The sequence below is a fragment of the Drosophila rhopaloa genome, unplaced genomic scaffold, assembly GCF_018152115.1.
Source record: "Drosophila rhopaloa isolate 14029-0021.01 unplaced genomic scaffold, ASM1815211v1 contig_167, whole genome shotgun sequence".
NCBI lineage: Eukaryota > Metazoa > Arthropoda > Insecta > Diptera > Drosophilidae > Drosophila > Drosophila rhopaloa.
In genome coordinates, this window is record NW_025335047.1 from 7,549,645 (window position 1) to 7,574,362 (window position 24,718).

The 24,718-nt window shown below is 42.0% G+C and overlaps 7 protein-coding genes across 9 annotated transcripts in view; 3 read left to right on the plus strand and 4 right to left on the minus strand.

The window, feature by feature from the left end:
* Nucleotides 1–1,490: 1,490 nt before the first annotated feature.
* On the minus strand, nt 1,491–2,203 carry LOC108042017. The gene is made up of 2 exons (XM_017120110.2): nt 2,117–2,203; nt 1,491–2,061 (listed from the first exon to the last, which is right to left on the minus strand). The coding sequence occupies exons 1-2, from the start codon at nt 2,137–2,139 to the stop codon at nt 1,674–1,676; spliced, it is 411 nt and encodes a 136-aa protein (XP_016975599.1). The 5' UTR covers nt 2,140–2,203; the 3' UTR covers nt 1,491–1,673.
* A 406-nt stretch (nt 2,204–2,609) lies between these two features.
* Nucleotides 2,610–7,420, plus strand: LOC108042049 (polycomb protein Scm). The gene is made up of 4 exons (XM_017120162.2): nt 2,610–4,026; nt 4,089–5,006; nt 5,114–6,130; nt 6,197–7,420. The coding sequence occupies exons 1-4, from the start codon at nt 3,499–3,501 to the stop codon at nt 6,332–6,334; spliced, it is 2,601 nt and encodes an 866-aa protein (XP_016975651.1). The 5' UTR covers nt 2,610–3,498; the 3' UTR covers nt 6,335–7,420.
* A 268-nt stretch (nt 7,421–7,688) lies between these two features.
* On the minus strand, nt 7,689–9,348 carry LOC108042052 (spermidine synthase). The gene is made up of 2 exons (XM_017120165.2): nt 9,149–9,348; nt 7,689–8,493 (listed from the first exon to the last, which is right to left on the minus strand). Exons 1-2 carry the CDS (start codon nt 9,280–9,282, stop codon nt 7,764–7,766), a joined length of 864 nt encoding a protein of 287 aa, XP_016975654.1. The 5' UTR covers nt 9,283–9,348; the 3' UTR covers nt 7,689–7,763.
* Nucleotides 9,349–10,169: 821 nt separating this feature from the next.
* LOC108042050 (calreticulin) lies at nt 10,170–11,969 on the plus strand. Its single transcript, XM_017120163.2, has 4 exons — nt 10,170–10,350; nt 10,428–10,532; nt 10,721–11,193; nt 11,291–11,969. The coding sequence occupies exons 1-4, from the start codon at nt 10,263–10,265 to the stop codon at nt 11,840–11,842; spliced, it is 1,218 nt and encodes a 405-aa protein (XP_016975652.1). The 5' UTR covers nt 10,170–10,262; the 3' UTR covers nt 11,843–11,969.
* Nucleotides 11,888–13,839, minus strand: LOC108042051 (zinc finger protein 664). Its single transcript, XM_017120164.2, has 2 exons — nt 13,202–13,839; nt 11,888–13,134 (listed from the first exon to the last, which is right to left on the minus strand). Exons 1-2 carry the CDS (start codon nt 13,735–13,737, stop codon nt 12,492–12,494), a joined length of 1,179 nt encoding a protein of 392 aa, XP_016975653.2. The 5' UTR covers nt 13,738–13,839; the 3' UTR covers nt 11,888–12,491.
* A 1,063-nt stretch (nt 13,840–14,902) lies between these two features.
* Nucleotides 14,903–19,357, plus strand: LOC108042060 (GILT-like protein F37H8.5). Of its 3 annotated transcripts, none has more exons than XM_017120180.2 (4): nt 14,903–15,055; nt 18,567–18,857; nt 18,944–19,081; nt 19,171–19,357. In XM_017120180.2, exons 1-4 carry the CDS (start codon nt 14,984–14,986, stop codon nt 19,279–19,281), a joined length of 612 nt encoding a protein of 203 aa, XP_016975669.2. In that variant the 5' UTR covers nt 14,903–14,983; the 3' UTR covers nt 19,282–19,357. The 3 variants fall into 3 exon arrangements, with proteins under 3 accessions (XP_016975669.2, XP_016975668.2, XP_016975671.2); XM_017120179.2 differs by lacking the exon at nt 14,903–15,055 and adding an exon at nt 16,207–16,356; XM_017120182.2 differs by lacking the exon at nt 14,903–15,055 and adding an exon at nt 17,945–18,207.
* A 243-nt stretch (nt 19,358–19,600) lies between these two features.
* Nucleotides 19,601–24,718, minus strand: part of LOC108042059 — a 36,243-nt gene continuing 31,125 nt past the window's right edge. Inside the window, 4 exon segments of the mRNA XM_017120178.2 lie at nt 19,601–20,833; nt 20,835–21,437; nt 22,365–22,666; nt 22,730–23,659. Of these exon segments, the coding sequence (XP_016975667.1) occupies nt 19,958–20,833; nt 20,835–21,437; nt 22,365–22,666; nt 22,730–23,597 (2,649 nt within the window). The 5' untranslated portion in view covers nt 23,598–23,659 and the 3' untranslated portion in view covers nt 19,601–19,957.

A 24,718-nucleotide genomic window follows, 5' to 3' on the forward strand; every position in this document is an offset into this window, starting at 1 on the left:
ATTCGTAATTATAAATTCATAATCAGGACTACCTCACACATTTGTTTTCCCATCAAACACTTAGAAGCAACAGTGTTGCCAGCTATCGCAATTGTCCTTCGTCCTTCGGGACGTTGATCACCCACTTTGACATACTTTTTAATTGCTTTCAACACGTGTCTTCGGGTTTTTATGTGCGTATGTATGTGCCTGCGTCGGCTTGTAATTAAGCACGTAGGCAAACGCCTCCATTTCCTGCCCAGCAGGATGCTTTATGGCTGATTGAATTCCGTCAAAATGCCACTCCTGCCACTTGCTTTTATGTGAGCGGTAATGATATTGAGCGTATGAGCGATTTTTAAGGAGCGATGTAATAAGTTGAAAAATTACTTTTTATTTTGTAAGCTTTTCTTCAGTAACTATCTTTTGCTACTGGGCTATTAACGTGTTAATTAGCACACTTAACTTGAGAAAACAAAACAAATAAAAACATTATTTTGTTATTATGTATAATAGACTATGCCTAATGACTATCAGAATTCGTTTATTCAAGTCCAGTCATTGTTAAAGATTCCAAATAGGTCCAGTTAATATTTGGCTTAGCTTTTTCGTCAGGTCTTCGGACTCATAAATATGTTGATTGAATAAAGGACACAATTTAATCCCCACTCAAGCGCCTACAATTACAACCCACTCACCATCCCGCGGCACAGAAATTCCGTTGTCCGATTTGCGTAATAAGTCAATGACTGATCAACCCGTCTCTTGACACCCCTTTTTCTAATAGCCCACCGACGATTTGACAGGCGACTAAGCGGTGAACGGGCATTTAATGAGGAGCAGAAAAGGCAGCCGCCTCATTTCATCCAATTATCCTTGTTATGGGCAGCCGATGGTTTCATCCAATTATACATGCTTAGACAATTGTGTGAGTGTCAAGAAACTTGGTGTCGGTCAAGTTAAGTCATTAATAATTAGGAACGTCTTAATGGCGGCAGACACTTTATTGATTATTAAAGGAGGAAATAAAGCTGCCACTACAACGTTTAATTAACAGTGTTCTCCGCCTTTTTTAACCACAACATTTGGCTTCCATCTAAATCTCTTTGAAATGCGATGAGTTTCATCGCAGTCAAAATGAGCGGATTATTCTTTGAAGCCTTTCAATTAAATCAAGATACGGACCATTTAGCAAAGAGAAGAAAAATCAAACAGCCGTACAAGTTAGTCAAAAAGTTAGCGGAATATATATATTTCAACTAATCCCAGAAAAGTTTCGCCAAACTTGTTTCATCTTTGAGGCTCTATCGACGTCATTGGATGTAGAATTTACTGCTGACAAAACGTATTCAATGCCTAAGACTACAATAAATATATTCAGGTCAGCCAATAGAATTACCGTGAGAAAAGTTTGTTCTACCAATTAAAATTATCATATTTATTTGTCATTTCAAAAAGGTATCACATCTTTCACATTTCCAACCTATATGGTTATTAAAGCCCCTTAATTGTGTATTTCACCTTTCTTTGTGGAAAAGTATAGTAGCTTATATGTATATAAATTAGTAAGCAATAGTTTTATGGGTGTGCTTTCTTTTCAGCTAAAATAAAACAAAAATATATTCACCCTGAAATGTTGAACCCGCTAATCTCTAATGGGTTTTTATTGATTTCAACGCCAAACGCTTGCAACGTCAATGTTCCCTTATATACTTCTCTATCCAGTTTCTATTCCTTGCTTCAATTATCAAATCGCCTATACCGATAAGGCACCGCCCGTCCGTATCTTCTTCCTTGCACATATTGTAAATTTGTTTAGTGATCTGCGAGTTGGTGTACACATCAGTTCCTGGATGAACTAGGAGCATTTCTCGCAGTCTGAAAATATATCCATTGAGTTCGGCGAAGTTTACATTGCCCGTGCGGTATTTATAATGCGCAATAAGCCTGGCAATCTGCAGTTGCATATCCGGATAAGTCCCTGGCAGAACTCGAAGCATGTACTGAAGATTCAGGATATCTTCGTCACTCACACTGGCACTGATGTTGCCCCAGAGACCAAATAGTACAGCCAGCATAATGCTGAAATTTTTAAAGGTTACTCATTTTGTTTTGTAAATATATGAGACAGATTTACCTTAGGCGGATGGCAAAATTCATTTTTACGTGCTATACGCTTGCGAGGTTTCGAAAAACTAATGTTGAACATGTTTAATCTTAAAGTCTTGCGACAGCATTGACAACTGATAACCTTGCTAATGTTCCCCTCGGATTAAGTCTTTATGAAAAGACTCTCTTTAAATAGTTCGTTTAATCAGTATTTATTATTCATTGAGCATAGCCATGTTACAAAATATGTTTTTACATTCAAAACTTGGAAAATGTATGTTGTTCTATTTTGTTTGGAAGCTGTTGCGGCAAGGTATCGCCTGCGGCTGTGTGTCAGTAGCGAAATACAGCTCAATTTGTATGTTTGTGTATTTATACAGTGCCGCAGTTGAAATCTCTAAAAGAAAATAATATTTAAAAATGAACCACACACATTAACTGACCTGGTTTTTAAATATTATTACTTTGAGCCCTTAAGAATAAAAGTATAAACGAATATTTGTTTTATCGGATTGACTGATAAACTCTGAAAAATTAGTCTTTTAATAAATAATACAATAAATTATTACAAAACTAACAAGCTCTGGTACCACACAGACCTAAACAAATACTAATAATAAATAAAAAGTTCAGCGAACGACCGAAAAGTGTACCACGATTTAATTTGATAATTTCAATGCTTTCTTCAAGGTCTACAAAATAAGAATGTATTTTACGTGAATATCAATAAACAGAATTAAGTACTAATTAACATAAACATGTGCATAATATGATTTATATTTTATGAAATTAACGTTATTTTTTAAAATCCTACGTTGCGTCGATAACATCATTAGATAACATCATTTTATCGAATACTTTTAACTGTTCGTGACAAGTCACAGGTCAGCGACTATCGATAAGCCCTTGAAGGCGATAGGTCATCACTAGAAAAACAAATATGGCGGAACCGTGCGTAAAAGTAAAAAAAGTGTAAAATTTCGGTGTTTAACCGACTCCTGAACAGATAATTTCGCGTTAAATCCGCGAAACGAGAACTGCGCATCTCGTTAAAGATAAATCCTAACCTGGAACTATTTGTGCGCCGCGCGCTTAAGTTATTTTGGGTGCTGCGATGCGATTTGGCCACCAATTTGTTATTACGTGACCTCAAGAACGCCGCACAAATTTGCCTGGCCAAATCGAAATTCATTCTTCGCGTGCGGGCTGTGTGAAAAGAAATTGCAATTGGCGGCAAGTGACTCCAGGCAGCCGCAATGCGATTTAACCGCCGAGCCGCAGTGAATGAGTTCGAGTGCGCTAAAATCGAGTTAAATCGCATCAGAGCCATCGCCTGAGATGCCAAGGGGCTTGCCGGCGGGAATCATCAAGTGCATCAACTAGGAAAGTCCCAAGGGAGCCAAGTGAGCCATGTCGGGGGGACGCGACAGCAGCACGAGCAGCGGGAGCAACTCCGCCGCGGCGGGCGCCAGCACCAATGCCTCCTCCACATCCGCGTCGGCATCGGCATCCTCCGCCGGCGCCACCTCGCCCGCTTCCACTCCACGACAACGGGGAAGGCCGGCCAAGCGGGCCACGTGCACCTGGTGCGGCGAGGGCAAGCTACCGCTGCAGTACGTCCTGCCCACCCAGACCGGGAAGAAGGAGTTCTGCTCGGAGACCTGCATCGCCGAGTTCCGGAAGGCGTACAGCAAGGGAGCGTGCTCCCAGTGCGACAACGTCATCCGCGATGGGGCGCCCAACAAAGAGTTCTGCTCGATCATGTGCATGAACAAGCACCAAAAGAAGAATTGCTCCACTAGGCACAGTGGCGGATCCGGATCGGGCAAGGGTCTGGCGGAGAACGAGCGCAAGTTGCTGGCCAGTGGAGCGCCCGCGCCGACGGGGCCATTTCAATACGAGAGCTTTCACGTCTTCGACTGGGATGCCTATTTGGAGGTGAGTTGTGAAGGTATTTCTAATAAAATCTCAATTAATCCCTTGGGCTTGTGTTTTTCTAGGAAACGGGCAGCGAAGCTGCTCCTGCAGAATGTTTCAAACAGGCTCAGAATCCTCCCAACAATGACTTCAAGATCGGCATGAAGCTGGAGGCCCTGGATCCGCGCAACGTGACTTCCACCTGCATTGCCACCGTGGTTGGAGTGTTAGGCTCCAGGCTGCGGCTACGCCTGGACGGAAGTGACTCACAAAATGACTTCTGGCGGCTGGTTGACTCCACGGAAATCCATGCTATTGGGCACTGCGAGAAGAACGGCGGCATGCTTCAGCCGCCGCTGGGATTCCGCATGAACGCCTCCAGTTGGCCTGGGTATCTCTGCAAGATCCTCAACAATGCCATGGTGGCGCCGGAGGAGATCTTCCAGCCGGAGCCTCCTTCGCCGGAGGAGAACCTGTTCAAGGTGGGCCAGAAATTGGAGGCGGTCGACAAGAAGAACCCGCAACTGATTTGTTGTGCCACCGTGGACGCTATCAAGGATGATCAGATCCATGTGACTTTTGACGGCTGGCGTGGGGCATTCGACTACTGGTGCAATTACCGATCGCGTGACATTTTTCCCGCCGGCTGGTGCGCCCGAAGCTGTCACCCTATGCAGCCCCCAGGTCACAAATCGCGCATGGACTCCAGCTCCGGCAAGCAGCGATGCGCGCGTCCCCGCTACACAGTGGTAGCCGAATCGGAGGCTATGGTTCCCGCTTCTCCGGCCACCGCCCACTTTCATCCGAACTGCAAGGGCGGTCCGTTCATCAACAACTCCAAGCTGCCATGCATGGTCACAGGGCCAACCTACCAAACGCTGGCTAAGCTCTGCCTGCAGGAGGTTTTGGCGGCCAGCACGGATACGCAGCAGCTGTCGAAGCTACTGTTCGCCCTGGAAGGAGACGTTCACATCGTTACGGCAGCGGGAAAAAATTTTACAGTGAGCTCAACATTTTTTTAAATGAACATTTGATTTAAATCCTAAATTAATTTATATTTAACATTTAAAATTAAAAAAAAAACTTTTTTACTTTCGACTCCTTAAAGGTTAAAATACCCTCGCCATTGCGCATGAAGGATGACGAAAGCCTGGCCCAATTCATCGAGACGTTGTGTACTACATGCCGGGCATGTGCGAATCTCATCTCCCTGGTTCACGAGACGGAAGAGTGCAAGAAGTGCGCCAACAGCCGGAAGCGCCAGCTGACACAGTCAGCCACCCCGCCCTCCTCGCCAGTGCTCGCCGACAAGCGGCATCGACAGTCAAGCTCTGCAACGACTCCACCCTCAGAGAAGATAATCAAGCAGGAGGTGGGTGCTAAGTCGCCGGTGGATATCAAATCCAAAACACCGACGAACAATGGCAAGGAGCCTGTAAGCCACCAGAACAGCCACAGTCTCAACAACAATAGTGCCAGTAAACCCAGCACCAAGGTGGTTATTAAGACGGAGCCCAACGGTGTGGCAGGCCAGACGTCCTCCACAACGCAGGCTCTTCGCAAGGTACGCTTCCAGCACCACTCAAACAGCAATAGCATTGTGGCCAATGGAAGCCCGAACGCGAATCAGGCCACTCCCGTATCCACTAGCCATTGCAGCAGCTCTTCAACATCCTCCAGCACAAGCTTGGCCGGGGGATCGGCCAACACCAGCTCGATTGGCAAATACCTAGCGCCACTGGTGGCCGAAGTGCATCCGGAGCAGGTCAACGTGAAGCCCTCGAATAGCCACTATAAGAGTCCGACGACGCTCTCGTCCAGCGCCTCGTTGCCCACATCCGTGTCCACGCCTTTTACGGGCTGCCAGTCAGCCTCGTCCACTGCACTGGCTGCAGGCGGAGTTACGGCGGCCAAGGCAGCCACAGCGCCAGCCGGCGCAGCTGCAACTGCGGCAGCTTCCACGAGCTATACAGCGATTACCTCACCCCTTAGCACACCCACGTCTGCTTCAGCGAACTCGCATCTGCGGTCGCAGCCCATCGACTGGACCATCGAAGAGGTGATTCAGTACATCGAGAGCAACGACAATTCCCTCGCAGTGCATGGCGATCTCTTCCGCAAGCATGTAAGTTAAAAAACATTGCCCTATTCGCTCTTATACGGTCTTGTTATTGATTTGGTCTCTTTATAGGAAATCGATGGTAAAGCTTTATTATTGCTAAATTCAGAGATGATGATGAAGTACATGGGCCTAAAGCTAGGACCAGCCTTAAAAATCTGCAATTTAGTCAATAAGGTCAATGGTCGTCGAAATAATCTGGCACTCTAAGATAACAACAACTAGTAAACAGCGGACTCTGGTTAAGTTGGACTTACATAGAAATTGTTAACAAATTAGTACCTCCCATTAACGTAAAGCAAAGCGAACATGAACGATATTCGTAGATTGTTATGTGTTGGCTATTCATGAAGGAAAACCCCTAAACTTATTTTATTATATCGATAATATGAAACAACCGCGCAATAACAAATCTAATCGCGAAAACATAAAATTCCCTATTCAAAACGGTCGCATAACAAATTATAGACAAGCCATGCTCCGGTTTTCAAAACCGTATTTTATTTTTTTAGTTGCTCGTGTTTCTTTTTTTGAAAAACGCCTTAACAATTGTCATTAGGTACCTAAAATTTATAAAATTTCACTACTATACAAAACATCTATTTTAATAGAATTTTTGTAAATGTGGACAAGATACTTTGCTCGAATTAAGCATGTTTATGTAAGAGTATATTCAAAATTAACCAGTCAAGGAGTATACGTACAAAATTAATATTAAGTTAAACCTACTATTCCTCAAAAAGTGAAATATTTTCTTAATTTGCACCAAATTTTGAAGTTTCTTTGAAAACTGGAGCTCGGCTACCAAAAACGCAATGCACATACATGATATTTATTACACATAAACACGCACATTAGACACCAAAATCTATCCAACACAAAAATGATATTTAACGTTAGAATAGGCGAGAAAGCAAAAAAAATATAAAGTGAATGTACATATTTTACATATAATTTTGTAATTATGTATCAATTGCGTTTCCTAACTATAACAATATTAATTAGTCATTAAACAGAATGATGGTATACTTTTCTATTAAGTTATTAAAATTGAATATCAATTTTTAGTTAAATCAACAGCAGATTAAGGTAATTTTTGAAAATAAGAACCGCTTCCTTTAAAAGTTTTGCAATATATGCGATATAAAGAGTAACATTCGGTCGTGTAAAGTATTGCAATAAGTCTCATTATGTTTACCCAACAACCACTTACAAATACAAAATTTAAATAGAGCCAACTGTATATATCATTACGTAATAAACATATTACAATTTGTTCTATTTTCAACCATAAAATACCTCAAAAACATTACATTGGATGGTAAGATATTCTGGCAGAAAAAGTAGAAAACCAAACAAAACGTTTTTAAAATGGTATCAATTCAAACTTAGGATGTTAAAGATTTCGTTTAAAATTATATTTTCGATAAATAAGCTTTGAAAGCTGGATTTTAGGTCGTTATTTATTGTTTTTTGATTGGACGTTGGTTCACTATGTAAAAGCAAGTGGCCCGTTACGAGTTGAAGTGAAGTGGCCAACAACACCGTTTAAACATAACTAATCTGAGAATCAATTTTTTGTTTTATTGTCATATTTATTTTTAACAAACAGATACAAAACAAACTTTTGAAAATTTGGTCATTCATAAAAGTTTTTTTGCACCCAACGTGGCAGGGCGAAGGCCGCAGAGTGAACCTCAGAAGAATAGTACTTCAGGTCTATTGAATCGATTTCAGACTTTCCAAGTTTAGGCTTAACAAAGTCTTGATTTTTGTTGAGAGAGCCCATAACGAATCCAATATGGCCGCAGGGATAGGATGGAACGGAGGTGACTGCATATGCCACTTTAGCGAAGTGCTCCTTGCAGCCCGACATTGTCTTCTTTATGTAGTCCAGGTCCAGCCAAAAACTGCCGCCTTGGGAGCACACGATTCCATCGTCTTTCAGGGCGTGCTTCATCAGCTCATAGTAGCTTTCCTGGAACAAGCTCACCGCCGGACCAATTGGATCCGAGCTGTCTGTAATGATTACATCAAATTCGTTTTTGTGTTTTTTCATGTAGTCAAAGCCGTCGCCGATGGTAAGCTTTAACTTTTCGCTCTCGAATCCGCACGCCATAGCTGGGAGATATTTTTTGGACAACTCCACCACGCGGTCGTCGATTTCCACCTGATGCACCTCCTCAACCAATGGATGCTTCACCACTTCGCGAGCCACGCCACCATCACCACCGCCCACGATCAGGACCTTCTTGGGGTTGAGATGCGCGCAGAGCGGCAGGAAGGATATCATTTCCTGATACGAGAACTCGTCCCTGGCGGTGCATTGGATAATCCCATCTAAAATCAAGCACCTTCCATAGGTTTCGCTGGAATAGAAGTGACCAAATTATTGATTTTTCAGCGGAACTCAAAAGAATAAGCTAACTTGCTATCAGTTTTTTTTTCGTTTTTGGCCTTAGATGACTTCTTTGATAAGGCTGTTAGTGCAGATCAAGAATAAACACTCGTTGCGAAAGGGTCGAAATGCTGTCAAGGCAAATTGTATAAGCTACGGAAAATTTTGGGTTCTCCAATCTTACAAGAGAGCTTTAATACGGTAAACAATTTGGATTTTTTTTAAATTAACGTTCAGATTTTTAGTTTCAACTGTAAAATTTTCAATGAAAACAAATACCATTATGCCAACAAAATTTAATTTATATTTATTGTTTGCAACATACGTTTTAACAATATGAATATCCTAGAATTTTGAAAATGATGTCAAGGCAAATTTCAATCACTATGGGAAATTCTAATTCAATGTAATAAAATCTGATTAGTGTTATTTTAGACCTCTATCGTTTTTTTTTTTACATTTAAGTAATCTGTAAAGTGCCATCTTAGCAGCCTTTTAATTAATTCCCTGATCTTACTATTTTTACAAAGGCAAATTTTAGACTTTTAGTTTCAACTGAGGAATGTTCGATGTAAACAAATGCCTTTTGCCTAATGTTTTTGTTTATGTATTTGTTTACAACTCACGTTTCGACAACCTGGATATCCTGGAATTTCGACTTTTCCTTATGGATCAATTCCTTGATTTTAAGGGAGAAGGACTGTCCAGGCCAGAGTTCGGCCTGTAGTTCGCTGAACCATCCGTTAGTTAGGGAATCCATTTGATTAATGCTGCATCAATTCGGCGTTTGATAAGGTTGAGTCAACACGTGGAATTCACTAGAACGTACCGTATCTTGTATTAAGCTAGGTCTTAAAAAATACCTTAAAAGGTTATTAGTATAAATACCAAACTGATTTTAAATGTAATTTAATTTTTACTCTGTTTTTTATTAGCATAAGTCGTTAAAATAAAACCTTTGTTGCTAACCTGTGGTTTTTTTTTATTTAAATAAAAAGTTAAAGAATGACCAGAGTCTACAAATTAAAAAATTGCCAAATATAAACAATCAAGTTAAAAGCTCGTTTAATTTCTTATTATATACAAATTATATTAAAGTTTCGACGTCTTTTCGTTTTATTGAATTGGATTTGTTAAATACTAATTTTAGAAATATTAAAATGCATTAATTAATGAAAGTGTGAGTAAAGCCGATGTGAGTAAAATCAGATAAATTAAAAACAAGTAGATTATTATCAAAGAATTAACATATTCAAGAAAAATAATTTGCTAAAAAATTCACAATGAGCGAAACTCTAGACACATAGTTTCTTCTGAATCACTTATTTCGGATTCCAAAAATAACAGAAATTATTCTAACTTATTTAATAACGTAAAACTATATTAATATATATATTATTTAATTTAATAAATTGTTAGTTGGCAAACGGTCACTTTAGTGTTTCTAATTCCAGCTCAGACTATCGATAACGGCAGGGCATTATGCGATTGAGTATCGAAAGCATCCCTGATCGGGGCAAAAGACTACGTAGACGCACCTGATTGGTTTGATTTGGGCCAATGAAAACGTTCCAGCAAAACAAATCGTAAGATTTGTCATCCCTGTCCGACACGCACAGCTCAGATGCAATAAATAAATAGTACGTTTCGTTGCCGGCATTTAGCATTTAACTTTAACCGAGTTCGGACAACCAGTGAAGTTGGAAGAGTCAGTCCAAAAAGAAGTGTGGGATCGTTCACATGATGTGGTGCAAAACTGTGATTGTGTTGCTGGCGACAGTCGGCTTTATTAGTGCCGAAGTACATCTTCAGGAGAATTTCGATAGCGGTAAGTAATCGCGCCCACTCGAGTTTTACAAGCGGCATGTGGTTTTCATTGAAAAAAAAAACCGCTCATTTCCGCAGAAAACTGGGAGGATACGTGGATCTACAGCAAACATCCTAACAAGGAGTTCGGAAAATTCGTCCTTACCCCCGGAACCTTCTTCAACGATGCTGAGGCCGACAAAGGTATGTGTCACTCCCTTTCACGCTCATCTTCTTTTCCATTCTTTTCCTCCATTTTATTTTTACGTCGGCGTGTTATCTACTTGCCTGTGTAGAGAAAAAACCACTACGTGTACGTTTTCGAGTAGCTATAGTAACCGTATACATATTTTTTTTCTTCCCTCCCCTGCCACCGTCCATTGTGCATACAGGTATTCAGACCTCTCAGGATGCCCGCTTCTACGCAGCTAGCCGCAAGTTCGATGGCTTCTCCAACGAGGACAAGCCCCTCGTGGTGCAGTTCTCCGTGAAGCACGAGCAGAACATCGACTGCGGTGGCGGCTATGTGAAGCTGTTCGACTGCTCCCTAGACCAGACCGACATGCACGGCGAGTCGCCCTACGAGATCATGTTCGGCCCCGACATCTGCGGTCCCGGCACCAAGAAGGTCCACGTTATCTTCAGCTACAAGGGCAAGAACCATTTGATCAGCAAAGACATCCGCTGCAAAGATGACGTGTACACTCACTTCTACACGCTGATTGTGCGTCCCGACAATACGTATGAAGTGCTCATCGACAACGAGAAGGTCGAGTCTGGTAACTTGGAGGACGACTGGGACTTCCTGGCCCCCAAGAAGATCAAGGATCCCTCTGCCACTAAGCCCGATGACTGGGATGATAAGGTAGGTCTCCTCCCCCAAGCTTCGGCAAATTCAGACTTTGGCACTTAAAAGCCGGTTTTTACCTCAATGTTATTAAACGACATAACCCATTCCACAGGCCACCATTCCCGATCCCGATGACAAGAAGCCAGAGGACTGGGACAAGGCCGAGCACATCCCCGACCCCGATGCCACCAAGCCCGAGGATTGGGACGATGAGATGGACGGCGAGTGGGAGCCACCAATGATCGATAACCCCGAGTTCAAGGGCGAGTGGCAGCCAAAGCAGCTGGACAACCCCAACTACAAGGGCGCTTGGGAGCATCCGGAGATCGCCAACCCCGAATATGTGGCCGACGACAAGCTGTACCTGCGCAAGGAGATCTGCACCCTGGGCTTCGACCTCTGGCAGGTTAAGTCTGGCACCATCTTTGACAACGTCCTGATCACGGATGACGTGGAGCTGGCCGCCAAGATTGCCGGCGAAGTCAAGACCACCCAGGCCGGCGAAAAGAAGATGAAGGAGGCCCAGGATGAGGTGCAGCGCAAGAAGGACGAGGAGGAGGCGAAAAAGGCGTCCGACAAGGACGACGAGGACGAGGATGATGACGATGAGGAGAAGGATGAATCTAAGCAAGACAAAGATCAAAGCGAACACGACGAATTGTAAGGACGTTTAGGGAAAATTACGTCAAAAAATATTCGGTATTTTTTGTATGTTGGTGACTGCTTTGATGTTGTAAGCAAACGGAAACCACAATTACAATTTGTAAGACTTATAATTTATAAACATAAAACGTGTTGTTTTATTTCAACGTTATCTGGGTTGTTTAAGGGGTTGACAACTTGTTTTTATATGAAAACTGTGCGGCGCAGCCATATCGATACAACCCAACGATATGGCAACGCTAATTTATAGAGAATTGTTTTTCAAACCGTGATTTTATTACTTTTTAAAGAAAATTAATTATGAGAGAATACGGATTAGAACATATATAGGTGACTGCAGACTTAATTAAGACAACCTTGCCTTTCGAGCTAAAAAGAAATGTAGTGGTTTCCCTTTCTAAATTTCCGAAAAATGGCTTTGAAAAGAGCCAATAGACGCACTGCTCAGCCCATGAATTGACCTATTAAAAACCGGATTTCAAATCGAAGCTTAATTGTTGTGATTGCCCCTTCGAATCAAGTTAAGAAACTACATACAAATCGTGTTAAAACATAAATATTAATTCAAACTGAATAAGGAGAAAATAACCCATCATAACTTAATTTATTTATTTAATTATATAATACTTCTTAGTCATGTCTTAAACGTATCACTTCAACTGTTGCTCTTGGTCAGGGTCACGATGCTTGTTCAGGAAGTGGCGCTTCAGGTGGTGTTTCTCCCGGAAGTCCTGCAGGCAAACGGAGCACTTGTAGGGGCGATCGTCGGTGTGACGCCGCCGGTGCTTGGCCTGGTTGTTTTTGTCCGAAAAAGTCTTGGGGCAAAGGGGACATTTGTAAGGCTTCTCGCCAGTGTGCGTGCGGATGTGTACCGTGAGACCTGATTTGGATCGGAAGCTGGAAATGCAGAACGGACAAGAGTGAGGCCGTTGGTCCATGTGGGCGTTGGTGTGCACGGTGAGGGCCGCCTTATTGGTGAATCCCAAACGGCAGTAAGAGCACTTGTGGGGCCCGTTGCCCTGGCTAGAGTCCCCCGCCGTGTGAATCAACAGGTGGACCTTAAGGAGATGATTGTGGGTAAAGATCTGTGGACAGTGGGGGCATTGGAACGCCCTTTTCTTTGTCTCCAGGCATTTGTGACTGTCCAAGCTCCGGGTAGTCGAAAATACCTTCAAGCAGGTGGGGCACTCAACAACATAATCACTTGTGCGATAACACTGATGCTTATCCAAATCAGTTTTGAACAGAAAACGCTCTCCGCAAGTTTGACATACATGGGAATTGCTGTGGACTCTGGATAACAAAAGTTACCATTAGTTACAAATGCATGCATAACAAGTATATTTCCTTGTATACTTACTTCATATGTTCCAGTAGTCTTCTTTGATGCCGGAACTCCTTGGCGCAGAGTTCGCACTTGAAGGACTGCTTCTTTCTACCTTTTGGCTTCAAACGGGCTTTACGTGACAATTTTGGTTTTGGCTTGCTCTTTTTGGTGTTTATTTTTGGCGAATTTTCTTTGGCAGTTTCTTCCATGGGGCTTTCGTCGAACTCCTCCTTCACCACCAGATCGCTTTCAAGCTGTTCCTCAATGACAAAGAAATTCTCGGTGGGCTCCTCCTTGACGGACTGCCAATCATTAATCGCTAAGTAGAATTTTCTGTGGCTCTCCTCGCATCTGCGCTTGAACCCGTAGGCTGTTCGTGCGTCGTGAACACAGGCAATGCAGATTTGTTGGGGGAAGCAATCCCCGGGATCTAACTGGACGTCGGCACATGTCTTGACCATCTCGGCGAGATTCGGTTCGAATTCGACCTGTCCCTTCGGTTCATGCTCGTCGAAAATTCCCACCAACGTTTTGGAGTGGTCGCCACAAATTCGGCAAATGTCTTCCATAATTTTAGAAAAATTGAATTCTCCAAAATACACCTCATAATCGGCTTAGAGAAGCGAATTTCCGTTTGTTTTTTGTTTGTCTGCGGCTTTATAGGGATGGACTTTTTAACGTGACTGGTCAGTGATTTCAAAATTACAGATAACGTTTTAATATATAAATCAATTTTTTTTATCGATAACTTTAGCAACAATCGCCTACCTGATGTTTCAAAATATAAATTGCGCGGTAATTTTTTTTGCTAACAAACATGGAGCTTATAGATAAGATCTTATTCAATTTACATTTTTAGCTGACCCAAAAGTTTTTTTTTCAGCAGTCTAGATGCTCGAATTTTGACCTTTTTTTAATAATTAATTTAAAAAAAGCAATAGATATTTTTACTATCCGTTTTTTTATCATTTGTTTATTAAACTTAAAGAAGTACATAAAATAAGTTAAAAAAAATTAGTTTTCATTGAGTTATTCCTTCTTGAAGAAGAGGGAGAAAAAAGAGTCCGTGTCCGCGTCGCCATGATAAACGCGTTTAAAGTTTTACGGCAGCGTAACTGATTATATTATATTATGTATAATTTACATTATCTTAATCAGCTAGCCCAGCTCCATACAATGACCTTCAAATGATTAGTGTAGTATGTTGGAAACAAGGGTATTGTTATAGAAAGAAGGAGAGAAAGTTATTCATACTAAGGTAGCCCGGGCTTCCAGCCACCTATTGTTCCAGTCGTTCTTTAACCGGTCTAGTTGCCACGTCACTAAAACGGCTATAACTTTAAAAAATAATTTTAAATTTTTTATTGAAAAATCATTTTAGGGAGATATTTGTGAATATAAAAACTATCGAATTTTTCGATTTTCTAAAATTTCTAGACTAGAAGACCTCCTTAAATAAGAACCGTGTCAAAGATACATTTTTCTAGTTTACATATGGATGCTTATGTAAACCGAAATTTCGCTTCTTTAGCCTCCAATAAAATTTGACAGGTATTTCGGACCTCAACTATTTTTAAACATATGAATATAAACCAAAAAATAATCAAGAAGAGTATTTGCAATGCGATTTCATATTCTAAAGCATCTAGACCAAGTAAAAAGCAATGCATTGCGTTTTTAACGGTGCCGTGAAATTACCCCTTAAATCTAATACAATCTTCAACAAAAACTTCAGTTACTACGTGCTAACTTTATTGCAAGCATGAACAAACTTACTGTGAATATAATTTTAACTATTGTATTGTTCTTCCTTATATGGCAACCCTTCACGTGTTTGGAAAAAAAAGGCAGAATATTAATAAGCAATTTAAGTTAAATATGAAACAGGTAAGATGCTTACACTTGGGAATAAATTAAGTTGATATAAATATGTAACTCTTATAAAGTTGATAATATTGTACCAATACCAATGATGTGAGTAGAGCGCGTATCCAGTCTATGCTGGTTTGTAAGGATAAATAATTGACTGTAGTTAAGATTTAACTATTAATTTCATATTTTCGGGCATGATAAATAAATGTCGATACATAAATGATACATAAATGTCGAACTCCGAAGATCCGGAAATATCAACTTTTATATCGTTTTTTTTATCAAATCCAGATGTTGGAATGCCATGCACAAAAAATATTATAAATTTAAAATTTTTTTTTTTGTTGGTTCCGGCGATAGAGATATATTTAAAGAATATTCATGCCAAATTTCAAGTAAATCGACGGATTAGAACTTGAGATAAAGTGGCGACCTCATCAAAAAAGCAGTTTCGAGAAAAACGCGTTTAAAGTTTTAGGCGAAGTTTCGGGCAGCGTAACTGATAGAATATAATGTTAAAGTAACATTCTCTTAATCAGCTATCCCAGCTCCATACAATGACCTTCAAACGATTAGTGTAGTATATTGGAAATAAGGGTATTGTTATAGAGAGAAGGAGAGAAAGTTATTAATTCTAAGGTAGCCCGGGCTTCTAGTCACCTATTGTTCTAGTCGTTCTTTAACCGGTCTAGTTACCACGTCACTAAAACGGCTATAACTTTAAAAATAATTTTAAATTTTTTATTTGAAAAATCATTTTAGGGAGATATTTGTGAATATAAAAACTATCGAATTATGAAAAAAATTTTTGATTTTCTCAAATTTCTAAACTAGAAGACCTCCTTAAATAAGAACCGTGTCAAAGATACATTTTTCTAGTTTACATATGGATTCTTAAGTAAACCGAAGGTAGCGAATAGATTTAAAACATAAAAAAATTTCGCTTCTTTAGCCTCCGATAAAATTTGAAAGGTATTTCGGGCTTCAACTATTTTGAAACATATGAATATAAAACAAAAAATAATCAAGAAGAGTATTTGCAATGCGATTTCATATTCTAAAGCATCTAGACCAAGTAAAGCATCGAATTGCGTTTTTAACGGTGCCGTGAAATTACCCCTTCAATCTAATACAATCTTAAACAAAAACTTCAGTTACTAGCTGCTTACTTTATTGCAAGCATGAACAAACTTACCGTGAATATAATTTTAACTATTGTATTGTTCTTCCTTATATGGCAGACCTTCACGTATCACATGGTTTTGGAAAAAAAATGTCAGAATATTAATGAACAATTTAAGTTAAATATGAAACAGGTAAAATGCTTACACTTGGGAATAAATTAAGTAGAGTGTTTCGGCACATTTGATATAAATAAAACTTATAAAGTTGATAATATTGTACCAATACATGATGGAATGCCACGTTGAATTCGTTATAAAGTTTCCAATCGATTGGCCCTTTTGAAAAATGGCAAAAACCGGAGGATCCGGAAAAATCAACTTTTATTGCGGTTTTTTGATCAAAACAATGGGAAATAATGGTCGCACGATGGAATGCCATACCTCGTTGAAATCGTTATAAAATTTCCAATCAATTGGCATTCACAGCTCAAAATTTTCATTTTGGTCGATTTTTCGCAAAAATAGATGATGTAACCCCTTATGAAAAATGCCAAAATCCGGAGGATCCGGAAAAATCGACTATTATTGCGGTTTTTTGATCAAAACCATGGGAAATAATGGTCGTACGATGGAATGCCATACCTCGTTGAATTCGTTATAAAATTTCCAACCGAATGGCATTCACAGCTAAAAAATTTAATTTTGGTCGATTTTTCGCAAAAATAGATGATGTAACCCCTTATGAAAAATGGCAAAAACTGGAGGATCCGGAAAAATCGACTATTATTGCGGTTTTTTTTATCAAAACCATGAGAAATAATGGTCGTGCGATGGAATGCCATACCTCGTTGAATTCGTTATAAAATTTCCAATCGAATGGCATTCACAGCTCAAAATTTTCATTTTGGTCGATTTTTCGCAAAAATAGATGATGTAACCCCTTATGAAAAATGGCAAAAACCGGAGGATCCGGAAAAATCAACTTTTATTGCGGTTTTTTTATCAAAACCATGGGAAATAATGGTCGTACGATGGAATGCCATACCTCGTTGAATTCGTTATAAAATTTCCAACCGAATGGCATTCACAGCTAAAAAATTTAATTTTGGTCGATTTTTCGCAAAAATAGATGATGTAACCCCTTATGAAAAATGGCAAAAACCGGAGGATCCGGAAAAATCAACTTTTATTGCGGTTTTTTTATCAAAACCATGGGAAATAATGGTCGCACGATGGAATACCTCGTTGAATTCGTATAAGGTCAAATGAGGTCAAATGTTGGAATGTCATATGAATTCCTTATAAAATTTTCAATCAATTTGTATTCTCAGCTAAAAAATTTTCTTTTCGGCCATTTTTCGAAAAAAATCATAATGGTAACCATGAAACCTTAACCATAACCTTATGAAAAATGAATAAATCTGTAAAAAAATGATTTTACAAAATTATGCTGGAATCGGTAGTTTAGGTCCTCAGCTAAACAAAGCAGTCATTCCTTTGGCTGTACGTTTTATTGTGGCATAGTTAGAACTAACCAGAAAGAAAGCAAACTTCGGAAAGCCGAAGTTTAAACACCCTTGCAGTTATACCGAAATTTGACGTCAGCGTGTACTTTTTATATGCCGATCCGAGAACTATATGACCGCTTACTTAAGCTTTTTTAAGCGACATAAGCTGAGTCAAGAAACCGGCTTAACTGCGAGAATGTCGAAGAGAGGTGGTAAAACAGCTCTCCCCCTTTCAGTTCGGTGCTGACCGAAATTAAGCCCCGAATGTGACAAAACAACGCTCAGTTGTTGAACTAAAATCGAATACGACGGTCGCATAAACTTGTGCTTGGCATTCGCGAGGGCAACCCAACGGACGTACAAACCTTCATTCTCAAACCCCGTCGAAGGCCAATCGATTAGCGTACAGAAAGCTCAAAGTACTAACCAAAACATGTTCACATTACCCACTGCCTTAAGCCTTCTGCTGCTGATCTTGAGTCCTGGCTGGGCTGAGCTCGACGATAAGCCCCGGGAAAAACGCCAGTCCGATAAGGTTTGGTTGCATTCTTTAAGCTTTTTCTTTTTCTTATTTTGTGATTTTAATCTTGCTTTTGAAAAAAATAAAGTCGAATTAATCTTGTAGGCTAATCAAGTTCTTTGCGAGCTCGGAATATGGCGAATTAACCTTTATACTTAGCCTGAACTCTCAACTTTCGTTATGTAAATTTCTTTTCAATCTAACCCAAATTCAAATTTAATATATATGCTGTATGCATTTTGAATACCACATCATTTTTTTTTTTTTTGATTCCCATCGGATGATTAGCTTAAGATAAACTTCTTTGTATATTTTGTTTTTATTTTATATAATATTATTTTTCTGTTCCTAACCAATTTTGAGCTTTTTTCCAGCTGCACGTAACGCTGCTCTACGAGTCCTTGTGTCCGGACACCAGGAACTTCATGCATCAGCTGGGACCCGTGTACAAGGAGTTCCAGGACTACATCGATATTCTGCTGGTGCCCTTTGGCAAGGCCCAGTCGGAGCGGAATGGAGCCATCTTCCACTGCCAGCACGGACCGGCTGAGTGTAAGGGAAACCGCCTGCAGGGTTGCGTCATCAATTCCACTGCAAACCAGGCGGCCCAGGTGCAATTCGTGGTGTGCCAAATGCTGGCTCCGGATTACTCCCGCATTGACCAGGTACTTTCACAGTAGAGCCATGGTGTTTGCCCAACTAATTGACGGCCATGGTGCGATTGCGAATAATTCGAACTTCCCATCCGCAGTGTGCAAATGAGGCGGGCCTGCTCACCGACGTTGTCCAATGCCTGTCCAGCGAGACGGGCACCAAGCTGCAGCTGCAGGCGGAGCTGGTGACCAAAAAGTACAGCCCGAGCTTCATCCCCACCATCGTCTACAATGGCGTAAGTTCCCGCGATCGATCGCAGCCGTAATCGAATGCATTTAACTGGTTTTCAACATCGTATTCGCTTTTCGTTTCCACATGCAACAGGTCTTCGATCAGCAGCTGCAGGACCATTCGCTGCGCGACTTCCGCGGCACGGTTTGCTATTTGTTGCGTCAACGAAACTTGCTGCCCAGCAGCAGCACAATCTGCCAGTAGATCTGCTAAATGTTCATTGTAACTGCCTCAAGTTTGGAATGAAATTAAAATTCAGAAACTGGTTTCTTCAGCTGAACAAGAATTTTTTCTGCTGGGGGAATGGAATAAATATATTCAAGTGAAACAAAACGATACCAGAGAAAGAGCATTCCAAAATTGGTTCAGTATTCTATAATTTCAATATAAATCAAAATGATCTTACAATTTTTTTGGTAAATCAGTATTTTAAAGAATGTTGTTAATATTACTTTGTGATTTATGGTTTAACGAAACAGAATGCTTTCCAATTTTCTTTAAGTTTTTTCTCTGTACACCACACTTCATTCAGATAATAATTTATATTGGTACGTAAGATACAGTTCATCAATTACAATCGTGAAAATATATATAGTACATGCAGTGCGTAGGGCATCTAATTTATTTACAAGGGCGTACAATATAAATTCATTATTTTTGGAATAGGGGGCTCAGAGTGATGATGGGATGGGGAATGGGGGAATATCGTTAGGCTTTCCTCTCGATGAACCAACAACAAATGACTTAACAACTATGTGCTAATGGCTAACATACAACTATGGTTTCAATTTCTTGCACTTTGTGTTTTGCTGTGGTCGCTGACGGGTGTGCAGAAATAACAATTTGTAGACGGGTTTCCGTTGTGATTAAAGCATTTCCCTCAGACGGCCGTACCCGGAGCCTTGCCAGCGGATGAGCCAACTGAGGCACCGGTGGCCGCATTGAGGCTAAGCGAGCGACGTGGAGCCGGCTTTGGTGGAATCTGCGGCTTGACGGGCGCAATCTTGGCCAGAGTTACGCTAGCCTCGCTGATGAGCGGCTGTTGTCCCGGTCGTTCCTTCTCCTGGAACTCCACATAGCCGCTCTCGTCGCTGTCGGAGGCCTCATCCGGATGGTCGCTCCTCTCCTGTTTGTCCAGTTCATCGCTGCCGGAATTGCTGCGCTTCAGCGTGATGCTGCTGGAGCTGCTGTAATTGGTGGCATCGCCGCTGTTGTTCCGCAGCTGGTGCTCCAGTCTTTGGTAGATCATCATCTGTTCCAGCACCTGCGCCTGCTCCAGCTCCAAGTCCTGCAACTGTAGCTGCGACTGCTCCAGCTGGCCGGGATCGCTGTCCCGCTTGCCATTGTACTCCTCGTGGTTGGCATTGGTGACTGTGCTGGCCGTCTCACAGCCGCTGGATATGGATCCCTCGTCGCTGTCTGGACTGGCCAAGCCCTGCTGAGCGGATCCTCCTCCCGCTGCCGCCGAAGTGCTGGCCGTCGTCGAGCTGGACGCATTGGATGAGATGGATGACTGCGCCTGGTGGCGGTACTTAAGGCTTGACTGATCACTCGCTCTCATCTTCCTCATCGAACTGCGATGCAGCATGGTGAGCATGGCCGCATGACGGAAGTAATGGTCGTCCGCATCGTCCAGGAAATCCTCCTCCCCATCGCTGCAGACGCCACTGCGTCGCGGCGCGGGTACATCGTGATCCTCGGAGTTGTAGTCTGCCTCCGGATCCGCACTGGGATCGCTGTTAATCGTGGGCAGCAAGGCTCAGCGGCTCGCCCTCCTCCTCCTCCTTCAGGTCGGTGAGGCTCACCATGCTCTGGCTGCTGTTCTTGTGCAGCTGCATGTCAAAGTACGGTAGCAACTCGTTGCTCAGAGTCGTATCGAACTTCAGCAGCTTTTCAAAGTCATCCGAATCAGAGCCATCGTTAGAGGGACTGATTGGGCTAACTAATTTCTGGGCCTCCTCCTTGGGCAACTCCTTCGCCATGTGCGAGCTGCAGCAGGGCGAGAAGGACTGGATCTTTCCCGTTCTACGGATCGAGTGCCCGCGACGACAACGACGTCTGCCCAGAGTCATGGCCGGGTACAGGGAATCCTTTTGACAGCAGGGCATCATCTCCGGCTCGTTGGTGTCCTCGATCTCGTCGCCCTCCTCCTCGCCGATGGCCTCCTCGATGGCCATCAGCTTGGGCGCCGACTTGGAGCGCTCCAGCGGCGGTCGGTAGTTGTTGCCGCCGACACTCAGCATGATCTTGCGGCGCGGCAAGCTCGGGTTGTCGTAGACGGCGTTGGCCAAACTCAGGCGAGCGTTTTGCTTCAGAATTTTCTCACGCTTAAATTCGCGCAAAGCGCTGTCCAAGTTTTCCTATCAAGAATTAAGATACAGGTTAGAGAAAGATTACATAAAATAATGTATGAGATAAGAGCCTGCAGGAATGGAAACATGAGCAAACCTATCTTACTAGCCTTGAAATCCTACAGAAAGAATTACATTTCTCATGGGTATAAGTGAGTTTAAGAACTTCAGATGTAAGTAAAAACAAGAGAGAACGCTATAGTCGGGTGCCCCGACTATCAGATACCCGTTACTCAAGTAAAGGGAGTGCGAGGGAGATGGAGATAGAAACTTTGATCACGCATAACTTTTTAAGGAATGGTCCGATTTGAAAAATTTCTTCTACATTTCGATAGGTATTGATAAACACAATAAAACTGCATTTTTACTTTTCCGAAATGTTTAAATTTGTAAAATCGTATATAAGCGATTGTGGGCGTTAAAGGGGGCGTGGCACCTTTTTGAAACAAACTTGCGCTGCGTAGGAACTCCTAGAATCTGCATGCAAAATGCCAATCTTCTAGCTTTTATAGTTTCCGAGATCTCAGCGTTCATACGGACAGACAGACAGACAGACGGACAGACAGACGGACAGACGGACAGACGGACATGGCTATATCGACTCGGCTAGTGACCCTGATCAAGAATATATATACTTTATAGGGTCGGAAACGCTTCCTTCTAGCTGTTACATACTTTTGCACGAATACAATATACCCTTTTACTCTACGAGTAACGGGTATAAATATATATATTTATTGTAAGAAACATTACAAATTGAACTTGTCACGCTTTATAGAGATTGCACATAGTAGCAAGAAAAACGATTGATAAAAATAAATGTTAGTCATGCTTATTTATATGATTAACTTGAAATACGGAACCACTTGAATTTAATCTTGAATTTGCAGACTGTATTCCATTCTAGCAGAAAGCAAGTCAGAGGCAATAGCTTACCCTCAATGTATCGCAAATGTCCTGGGCGATCTTCTCCTTGCTGCAGAGCACTGCATGGCATCGCAGCTCGTGCTTCAGCTTCCGGCCCTCATGGCGATAGATCCAACAGAACACCCGCGGATAGTTCTTCGGCGCGCAGCAGTAGGTGATCCTGTGGGCCCAGTACTCCGTGAGGCCATGCTGCCGGGTGGTGGCCTTCAAGCCGGAGGCACACACCTTCAGTCGCATGATCACATCCGGTTTGGAGTGCTGGGTGTAGTTCCGCCACAGCGTGTTCAGCTGCTTCTCCACACAACCCTCACCTGCTAAGGGTACAACATTAGTATGGATTCGTTGGGAATTTAGGAATTGTATGCTTGACTCACCCTTGGCCCAGCCGGTCAGGACATTGCCCAGATAGGACACCTTGAACTCCGGGTCCGGCGTGCTGATATCCACGCTGTGGGTGCGCCTCCAGAGTTTACCCAAGCTCCGGGTGAGCGTGCGAATGGCCTTGGAGCTGAGCTGATCGTGCTGGTCATGACCACCAGTGCGACCCACATGCTCTTGCCGGCTGCCGTAGAGCAGGTCCCGGGAGTCGGTGGTGAGGGTAATGACGTTTGTGACCCTCACGGTGTCATCCTCGCCAGCCACATCGCCGTCCTCCTTGGACACCCGCTTGAATCGCTCCAGATAGGGACCTCCTCGACCCCGGCGTCCGCTGTAGGTGTTGAACTTGCCGCCCTCCGAATTGGCCAGACGCTTCTGTTCCTGCTTCTCGAACTTCTTGGCATTGTAGGTGTTGCCCAGCAATCTGGCCAAGCTGTTGCTCTTCACGAACTTGTGTTGCCGCGGTGGCGTTCCAATCGGCACCGGCGGAAGGGGGGCGGGTGACGTGGGCGTGGTCGTCGTCGGGGAATTATCCTTGCCGCCCGCTTCCTGGTTCTCGTGTGACTTGCTCTGACTCAGCTTCTTGCTGCTCCCAAAATGAAAGAGGGTGCGACGCTCCTTGGCTTTTTTCAGGGTGTTGCTGTTTGGTTCGTTGTTTGGTGTTGCTGCTGTGCATGTTGCTGTTGCTGCTGGTGTTGCTGCTGCTTTGGTGTTGATCACCGCTTGACTCACGCTGGACAGATCTTCATAATCGTTGTTATTGTTGTGCGTGGCCACTATAAAGTCAACCTCATCACAACCCTCGGAATTGTGCTCCACTTGGGATTTGGTGTTGCTAATGCTGCCACTGTTGCTGGCTGCCATTTTGGTTGTGTTGCTGATGTAACCAATCAATATACGTTGGTTAAAAGCATGTTACAGATGATCTGCAAGCGGAATAAGGAAAGATAATCATAAAATTAGCATTAACCAATTAAAATGCACGAAAAAGGCAGAAATTGGACTGTTAAAAACTTAATTGCTAGATAACTCCTTTTGGGAATCACATTTACGAAAATTAGCAACTGAATTAACGTTCAAATAAAAAACCATACAGCAGAGGAAAATTACTCTGTTAAAATATTTGTTGGCGAATGGAAATTTTGTTTTGCAATATAATTATTTTAAAACGCACATCCAATTGGATGTTATTGTATAAATAATTTGCATGATTCAATTATTAAATGTTATCGACATTGTTCCTTTGTTTTAATATTTTTCTTATTTTCTTTTAGGTATATTTATTTTATTTATAAGCTTTAAAAAAATGTTTTAGTTTAACAAGCTATAACTGGAAATTAAAAGCCCTAGCTTTATGCTTGCAAATTAAATTACTTTTATGTTCGTATTTATGAATGAGTGTTAGGAGGTTAGATTGGACACTAATGCCACACTTTCACCCATCGGATACAATTCGCACTCCCAACGTTACCACCAATTCACACCCGATTTCGAGTGAATTTTTCCAGCAACTGCGGCCGAAAAGTGTCAACTGACTAATAAATTACCCCATGATTAACACTCAGCAGCAGCTGTAAAATGTTTTTTCCTTCCAGTCTCGTTTTTTTCGCACAGCTTACAGTATGCAAATGTTTACGGTATTATAATTACTATTTTTTTGTATGCACTGTTTCTGTTTTTGCCATGTTATCTAGAAAATGCCACACGGCGCTTAGCTGGGCCCTCAGCCTTTGTGCATTTAACATTTTCACATTATTTGGATGGCGAATTGTTTGCTAAAAAGCCAGTTAAAGATGCAACTATCAAGAGTCATTAAGTACGAGTATTAAATGCCTGAAAAGCACTTAGGCGGCGCAATTATGGGACGACAAAGTCAGTTGTTCGGGTACATTTCCATTTGCTTACCTAGCTATATTTAGACGCTGTGAGAAGCGCAATTAAAACACAATAAAGTTGAGCAAACACCTCCGTTTCAACGGCACAAC